Source organism: Arachis hypogaea, chromosome 3 (genome assembly GCF_003086295.3).
Source record: "Arachis hypogaea cultivar Tifrunner chromosome 3, arahy.Tifrunner.gnm2.J5K5, whole genome shotgun sequence".
Taxonomy (NCBI): Eukaryota; Viridiplantae; Streptophyta; class Magnoliopsida; order Fabales; family Fabaceae; genus Arachis; species Arachis hypogaea.
The window spans coordinates 129,317,917-129,327,112 of record NC_092038.1 but is presented as its reverse complement, the minus strand read 5'-3'; the positions used below and the strand labels follow the sequence as shown (position 1 = coordinate 129,327,112).

The 9,196-nt window shown below is 29.2% G+C and overlaps 1 protein-coding gene across 1 annotated transcript; it reads right to left on the bottom strand.

The window, feature by feature from the left end:
* Positions 1-5,434: 5,434 nt before the first annotated feature.
* On the bottom strand, positions 5,435-6,796 carry LOC112791563 ((+)-neomenthol dehydrogenase). The gene is made up of 4 exons (XM_025834443.3): positions 6,676-6,796; positions 6,317-6,584; positions 6,056-6,244; positions 5,435-5,967 (listed from the first exon to the last, which is right to left on the bottom strand). The coding sequence occupies exons 1-4, from the start codon at positions 6,720-6,722 to the stop codon at positions 5,563-5,565; spliced, it is 909 nt and encodes a 302-aa protein (XP_025690228.1). The 5' UTR covers positions 6,723-6,796; the 3' UTR covers positions 5,435-5,562.
* Between the last annotated feature and the right edge of the window lie 2,400 nt (positions 6,797-9,196).

The window sequence follows — 9,196 nt, the reverse complement described above, 5'->3', positions numbered from 1 at the left end:
ACCTCCTAATTTGATGGCCCATAGTTAGCCGTGAATTACGTTTCTTAGGAGGTCCGTTTTGGACCCTAGTCCATTTCCAAATCCATTAAACTTTTTGTACCTCATTTTTATTCATCTCTAGAAAATCTCATAAGAACAAAGAGGAGAAAACTACTATAAATATTTATATTGTTTAAATTAATTTGGGTTGGTTGAGTAGAGGGCTCACTCGTTCGTTTAACCAAGTATTGAAGGTTCGAATCTCGCCTTATACATGCTGCAAACAATTCATTGGTTAAACCATCTTGTTGAAAGTTCAAATTTTGATTTGTGTATGCAATAATTTATTGGCCAATTATATTACTTACTGCCAAAAAAAATTAGAAAAGGTATTATTTCCTTCAATAGTTTTGGACATTATTCTCTTATCTTAAAATATTGGTAACATGAGTACTAAATTTTTATCTGACGAGAAGATTTTTGTTGTGTTAATATTGCCATACCTTAGTTACTATAATCAAACTAAAATATTTGGTAATAAAAAAAATTAACCAAAAATAACTATAATTTACTTTATTTAATATTTATTATTGTAAAAATTAATAAATATTAAATAAAATAAGTTTTAACAGTTTTTTTTGTCTTCCTAATAATACGGTAACCAAATTACGTTACATTTCTTTGAACACTTTTATTTGGCATGTGGGGTTATTAAGCATGTGAGCAACATTGGAGTGCCTCCTGTTGAACTTGAAGTGCTATATTCTAAATAAAAATACCAAAATATTAATAGTATAAAAATGACGTGACTTTTTTTTTGTGAATAATCATTTTTTAATAAAAAAAATTAAAAAAGAGTTTTTGCGATCGAATTTTGCTTCACTTTTTTATATGCATCTTTTAAATATTTATAAGATTGTTCTACAAAAATTTAAAGTAAGTGTACAAGTTATTTGTCTGTTACCTTTTGAGACCTTATGTCTTTTGAAAATATTTTTGAGAGATATAAATTTTCGAAATTCGAATACTATTGTTTAGTTTAATTACCATTGTTTATTTAGATTAACAACGAACTGAAGATATACTATGAGCTATCAAATCGTAGGGATATTAATCTACGTATATAAGTTTGATGTATGCTTCATATGACTAATGACTATTATTTCAATTAATGGACATCATGTCACTTTTTCCCCTCCCTATCCAAATCCAACATTCCAACTAATGGTTGACCTGATGAGTTATTTGCCATAAGTCATAACCAATTATATGATATGTATAGATTGCATTATTGTATATATTTCTTTTTCTTTATTTATTTTTTATTTGGGGGTTAATGTTTATTTAGTGGCGTCTATTATGCATGCTGAACTGACCTTATCCGAGTGACTGGCATGCACCAACTTCATCATTTGCAGCTACCAATCTATGAATTAAAGTTACAAAAAGTAATCGCGCTTTCTTCTTTTGACAGAAACATCAATAAATGTTGAATAATTTATCCTTTTTTAATTAAGGAGAATTGCTAATGAGTTATCATTAAAGGCATATTGGAATTATACGCTGTATGTGAGCTGCGTTCTATTACTCATTGTATTAATTTGTGTTATTAATATTAATTTGTGTTTAAAATGTTAACAATGTTCTTCATGTTAGTGTTGCAAGTGTGAGAAGTGTTGAAATTAGTCCCATATCTAAGAAAGCATGGAAGAGTGAAAAGTTTAAAAGATGAGAGATCCATTAATTTGACACCTTAAGGTTTTGAGTTGAATGTGGTGTCTTCTTATCTTATATTCTCTCACTTGATTCCTCCCCGAAGTCTCCCCGGTACTCGAGAGCTCTCCACGGTTGGCCCAACAAAGTGCGGTGATAATTGGGAGATAATATTTAAAATTATTTTATATAACATGATATCTATAATTTTAAATATAATACATTCGTAATTATGTTTATTACATATATAATTTTAGTGTAATAAACATGTAATTACATATATACAATTATAAATATTAAGTTAAATAAGATAATTTTGAGTTATTATCTCTTTAAATATTATTCAATTTTTAAATACACCATTATTCTTTCATATTAATTAATCTTCACAAAATAATTAAAGAAATGAGACAAGTATAATACAAAAGATAAATCTAATTATCAGAAAAATCTTGAGTAAAAGTTTTATATTCTATACGGATAATAAGAAGATCTCTCCTCGAGTAAACCTTTTATAATGCCTTATCTAATAAAAGTAATTAAAATAAATAGTTAAATTAATTCTGGTCAATAATATGTACAGGAAGATAGTTTTTGGTTCGGCTATAAGATGTGTCGCAAACAAAGGCTTCATATTTTGTTCAGGTCTTGGTTTTACAGTTTTTGGGTTACAGCATAGCCCAATAATGTATGGGCTAACACATTCATCATTAATAGTTAATACTTAAGAGGGTAATGAATAAACCTCAATGAAAAGCCTTGTTCAAAAACCGAATTTGAATGAAAATGACTAGATTGGACTAATGTCCAAAGAAGACTGGAGTATACACATAGAGAAAGTTTCGAATTTGAGCTACTCCTACACCGCAAGGACTTCTTTAGTGGCAACTATGTTTACTTTGCTAGAAGATATACTGGATTAGTGGATTCAAATTCTAGCAATGACTAAGAAATTGATATATGGAATTCATGGAGAAAAGGAGTTGTGTGTGTGCAAGGGTGTATCTTAACAATAATAATAATAATAATAATATTTTTTATATAAAAATGATAATAGAAGAATGCGGACGCCATTCTCCATGGAAGCCTTCACCTGCTCAAAGCGCCTCATGAAGCTCCCGCTGCTCCTCTCCACCAGCATCCTCCTTCTCCCTGCTCCAGAAGGCGCTGCTGCCAGGGGCGGAGAGGGCGGTGCTTGTGAATGGAGGTCCAGGAAGGAATCTCATACGTCGAGGGAGATGCTTGGAATCAACCACATTCTCGATTCAAACACACAAAACGAAATTAAAGATTCTTTGTTTCTTGCTTGTGTTCATCATATAATTCCCTGCTGAGCCAGGAGACCATGCATGGAACTAAAACCAACTGCCTTTTTGTCATTCACCTATCACTAGGGTCTTTCATGACGCTTCATCATTAATTAAGATCACAGTTTTTCTTTTTTTACATGGCGAATTTTATGGTGTCTATTAATTGTTGTTTAATTTTTGTCTAACTTATTTTTTGTGGTAAGTTTTAAATTTTTAAAAATAATTTATTTTTATATCTTTTAAATTAGATATTAATTTTTAACATATTTTAGTAAATAAACACCACTTTTTAAGCATTATAGCATTCACCTTTTTTCATATATGTGTTATGTTGCTACTCATAAAGTTATAGAGTGAGCATGGATCGGTTTGGTTTGGATTTACATTTTTTGGGTATATGTATTTGAATCAAATCAAATCGATTAGAAATTGATTGATTACATTATAAAAAAATAAATTTTATCTTAAAAATCCAACAAGTACAATAAACATGTAGAAATAATCTAAATATGTTAAACACCAAATATATTTAAAACTAAACTCATTAAAATCCAAACATATTAATATTGAATAATCTTTGTCTAATGAAAATACAAAAGTGCAATAAAAATATTAGAAGTTAAATATAAAAATCTAGTGAATAATCTTTCAAAGAATTTAAAATAAAAACCCATTAAAATTCAAATATTAGAAACTAAATACAAAAGTGCAAAAAATTTTTTTGTCTAGTTTTCAAAGTCTTCATTCCATCAATTAAGCATGTTCAAGAGAGGGTACCGCTTGTGACACATTAGGGTTACGAGTTGCAAAACTCACTAAAAGTTATATATATATTTTTAGTGAGTTTTGAATCGATACTCGAATCAATCACTAACAAAGGCCATTAATTTACCTGATCACCTGTTAATTCTAAAACTAATTTAATTGGTTCGATTCGAATTCAAATGAGTAATTGAGTACTCGCTATCCGTATTCACCCTAACCACTCAACTAAAAAATTGGTTTAATTGTTTATACGGATTAGGGGGTGGTTCAATTGCAATATCAATAGAAAATTCGGTTACTCTTTTTACTTCGATTTCTTAATTGTTGTCTTTAAACGTGAAGTGCTAAGATAGATTTTTTTTATTGTTTGCTTTCATACATATTACAAACGAATAGAGATACACAGAGAGAAATCAACATGCTATTTTTGTGATGAGTGTTCTCTGTATATGTACTAATGAGAAATCAAAGAATCTAGACATCTAGTAACTCCTCTGCTTTTTCTCGCGGTATAGTTTATGCCGGTGGATTCTGAAGGTTTTAGAATGGGAGAGGTGGAACTTGGTCTGTGGTGTCAAAAATTTTATGATAGAAAAAGATAAATAAATAATAAAAATATTAAATAATATGATTAATAAATATATTAGATGTTTAATTTATTAGATGTGTAGATAATTATTTTAATTTTAAAATTTAGATAAATAATTTAGAGTATAATATATTTTTATTTTATTAAATCAATTTTAAAATTTATTGTTCATAAAAATTATTGTATATCTAACAAAATTCTTTGAAAATACTAAACTACACGTTGAGACAAAAAATACTAAGATCTATTATAATTTATTAATTTTAGTTATAAATATTTAAAAATATAAATTAAACTATATTATTAAATTATTAAACTAAATAAATTGAGTTAATAGTTTAAAATATGGCAAAAATCGATAAGCTCTCTAGCATTTTTTTAGTTGACTTACTAACTTCATTTGGCGGGAGAAATAAAGTAATTTCACTTTCAGGTCCATAAATGAAAATATAATTAGGTATATAGTTAGCAACACTTAAATATCAAATGCTAAACTATTAAAATATTATTCAAAAGTTTATATTATTTATAAAAATAATTTTAAAAAATATAAAAATAAACAAATTTTTAAAAAATTTAAAAACGTAATAAAAATAATTAAAATTCAATAAATATATTTTCAAAAATATTTTAAAGATTAAATTTTCATATTTGTTTCAAGTATAATTAGATAAATATTACCTTTTAATCATTGAAATTTGGAAATGCTAAACAATTTTTTTGTTATGAATATCCAATTTTTCTCTAAACATGAAAAAAGAGATTTAGTGATCGAAATTTACTCTTATTTTTTTTATGCGTACTTTTTAAATAAATAAATATATAATTATGAATATCATATAAAAGTGTCCTTTTAAAAAATAAATCTACCTGACAAATTAACGTATTGAGATCAGACTTTAGATAGTTTACAGTTTTTTTTTTTCTCAATATATATAGGTGTTTCTGAAATGGATGTAGAAATAATTACAAAACAAGAAACTACCTTATAAGCATGTTATATTAGGCTAGCTCAATTTGTTGTTATTAGGCAAAGTTGTAACCTTTTTCTTGAACCAGTATAAAATAAATCATCGGATACAGGAGCAAATAAAATTTTTTTCAACCAACAAAAATAATTATAATAATAAAATTGGTTGAATATTGGTTCTTTCCAAACTTGAATTTGTGAAAAAATATATAAAATTAGCTAGACAAATTGGATCATCAAAGTTTAGAAGTAATAGTAGTAGTAGTAGTGATGGTGTTGCGGCTAAGCAAGAAGAACCTGCCGGTAGGCAAGTGGGAGGGCGGAAGCAAGGCGAGTGTGGCGGCAAGGGCAGCAGCATGGTCGGCGGTGTGGGCGCCCTTTCCCCTTGTCATGGCGGTCTTTGTGAAGCCAGGGCAAAAACAGTTGACACTGAGGCGAGTTTGTTTCTTAGCGAGCTGCCTTGAGTATGCGTTGAGGGCCAGCTTGGAGACCGCGTAGTCAGTCCACTGCAATGGCCACCCTTCATTCTCCCACCTTCCACTCTTCACGTCTCCAAGGAACCTCTTCACCATTCCCTCTATTTCCTCTTCCCCTAACTCCCCCCTCTCCAACATTTCTCTCATCTTCTTGTTCCTCAATTTCTGCGGAACATGCATGGCATCACATACATAAACTAGTTCATTAATTAGATAAAGTGATGAATGAATGAATGAAAGAAAGAGAATTTACATGAAGGGAGCCAAGCCTTGAGCTAATGTTGAGAACACGAGAGACAGAAGAAGAAGAAGAGCAACGGAAGAGTGGAAGGAGAGCCTCAATCAACAACTTAGGGCCATAAAAGTTAGTATCCATAACCGTTTTTGCATACTCCACCGTGTTCCCGTCTAGCTCATTGAACGACACACCGGCGTTATTAACCTAATTAATTAAAATGACATAATTAGGAAGGAATTGGGATTATTAAGGGAGGGTAAAAGCGAGAATGCGTACGAGAATATCCAAGGTGGGTCCGAATTTGGCTTGAAAGGAGGAAGCGAAATGTTTGATGGAAAGAGGGTCAGAAACATCGAGCAAGAGAAAGTGAAGGTGATTGGCAAGACCATGTGCTTCAAGGGCCTGTAAAGCAGCTTGGCCTTTATGGTAGTCTCTGGCAGTCAGGACCACGCTCAGTCCAAGCTCCGCAAATTGCTTCACCAACGCATACCCTATGCCTTTGTTCCCACCCGTCACCACCGCCACCGTCTCCTTTGACCACCATCTTCATCCATCATTACCATACAAATCAACACATTAGATTCATTCATTTCCAGTACACACACAAATTATGATCAATGACAATGTATATATACCTGGTTGAGCAGAGAGAAGGAGAAGGAAAATAATGCTCCGCTTCCATATATACAAAATGTATGTTATAGTACTACTTTGGACTCGCTAGTACCTTATCAATGAATGAAAACACAGACAACAATAAGATTATATATATGCTATGGCCATGTATGTATGTATCCACTTGGCATTCTTTATTGGGATTAAGGAAACACTACTCATATATATTTATATATATATATATATGAACGAATTTTGTAAGATGATCTTTAAGTGTTTATATATCTTTAATACCTTTAAGTATAGTGGAAAAAAAAAAAAACGGACACACACACAAACTATTTCAACAGTAGGGGCGTTTATGGTCGGGTTCGGACTGAATTTAAAAAGTTATCCGGTCTATTTTGATCTAATTTAAAATAAATTGAGTTAAATTGGATCAATTTAATATAAAATTAATATATAAACATTTATATATTAAATAATAAAATTTTGTTTTTAAAAATTAATTTTAATAAATATTATATCATATTTATAATAAAATAAATTATTTTAAAATAAAAATAATATTATATAATATAATAAATATTAATTAAAAAATAAAAATATAATATAATATTATTAATTTTATTTTAAAATATATATTTTCATTAAAAAAAATTTCGAATAAAGTGATTCAAAATATAACCCCAATCCAATCTAAAGATAATAAATTTAAATCCTATAAAATATGTTTTGGGTCTAGGATGACACCAAATCTTAAACACTCTTATACCAATAGTATTGAAATAGTAAATACTGCTACATAACTTTCTTTAATAAGAAAAAAAAAAAACTGCTACAAATATGTGGTTTACTTTATTTGTTGTGCCCATCAAGACAATATATAGTGTTTTAATAAATAAATGAAGAATTGCAAATGAAATGGAGGTAAAATATTTTAGGATGAAACATTATGATCAATAACGAGAATATGACATGTAACATAATTTTATTGTTGGTCAACTTTTTTTTCTTTTTAAATTGAAAATAGTTGAAGTGGAAATGACTAAATTATTTGGTCAATCGATTTTTTAAAATAAAACAAAATAAAATAGTTAATGACAAAAACACTCTCAATCGATATTAACTATTTGATTTTATTTATAAAAAAATGATTGATTTAGTCATTTAGATTCAATCATTTTATATTAAAGCAAAAATCAAATTTAACCAGAAAAGAAAAGCATGTCATATGTTATGTTTTCATTACTTGGTTAGAATACTTAGTTCAGAAACATTTTTACTTCATCATACTATTCATCTAAATAGATTTAAAACACTTGATAATTTATTTTGTCAATTTGTTTATGTATAATATTTTTGGTTCTCAATAAAAAATTCATTTATTTTTAGGACTCGAATTCAAAATTATTGATTAAATAAAGAATATACTTATCACTTAGACAAATTTTGAGTTGGTATTTTTTTTAAATAATAAATAAGATATATATATATATATATATATATATATATATATATATATATATATATATATATATATATATATATATATATATATATATACCCGCCACTTTTTAATTTAGATGTAGGAGAAAAAATGGTGTAGAATGCATCTATGGAGTATATAGGTATTTTACGCAACTATAGCATCAGGAGCAAAAATCAGACCGTTCGATTTTTGAGTACACAAATCGGAGGGTCCGATTACCTTCACCAAAATTTAAATTTCCTCTTTTACACTAATCGGACTGTCCGATTAATAAGCTTAATTTTTTTTACAAAGAAATCGGATGGTCCGATTTCTTCATCCCTGTTTTAGAAAAAATTGTTCTCATATCCATGTCTAGCACCCACATTTTTCACAATAATGCATAACACACACATGCTTCTCATATCCAAAAAGATGAGCATATACCCGCCTAAAAGTGTATATGATGTTGTGGCCGGTGACATGCAATTAAAAGATTCTACTCTTCTACATACACTGTCTATTACTTAATTTTACGATTATATCTATAATATATGTGCAACAACTATCTTACGTATATATCAAAATTAACTATTAAAATTACTTATAAATATAAAATATATATTAAAAATAAATTAAACTCCGTCTCTGTTACACTTGTGGTACATAGCCGGTCCTAATCCCAGATAAAGAATGAGGGTTGTGTTAGGTCTTCGACAACCAACATAAAATTATAGTTGAATCCCCATGACATGAATCAAAGACATTGTTGTGTTAAAACTAGGTCATTGGCCGGAAGCAACGCGCTGTATGGCTCGAGTACGGTGTCAAATGAGCAAGAGCCGTTGCATCGGTGCCCGGATGTAGTGTTAAATGAGTAAGGGTTCTCGCATTTTCGTGAACAAATGAAGGTAAATAAGCTAGTTCACAAAGTAAAAGATAAAGGTCGGAGCGATAGAAGGTTGAGATTTGGGACATGGAACATAGGCATTCTAATAGGAAAATCCATAGAGGTGGTGGACACCATGACAAGGAGGAAGATTAACATTATGTGCCTACAGGAAACAAAA

Excerpts from the sequence above, each read along its gene's own strand:
- LOC112791563 (XM_025834443.3), bottom strand. The coding sequence starts at position 6,722 with ATGGAAGCGGAGCATTATTTTCCTTCTCCTTCTCTCTGCTCAACCAG. Across the intron at positions 6,585-6,675 it reads CCTTCTCTCTGCTCAACCAG|ATGGTGGTCAAAGGAGACGG; the intron begins GTATATATACAT and ends TGATGGATGAAG. Across the intron at positions 6,245-6,316 it reads GACCCACCTTGGATATTCTC|GTTAATAACGCCGGTGTGTC; the intron begins GTACGCATTCTC and ends TTAATTAATTAG.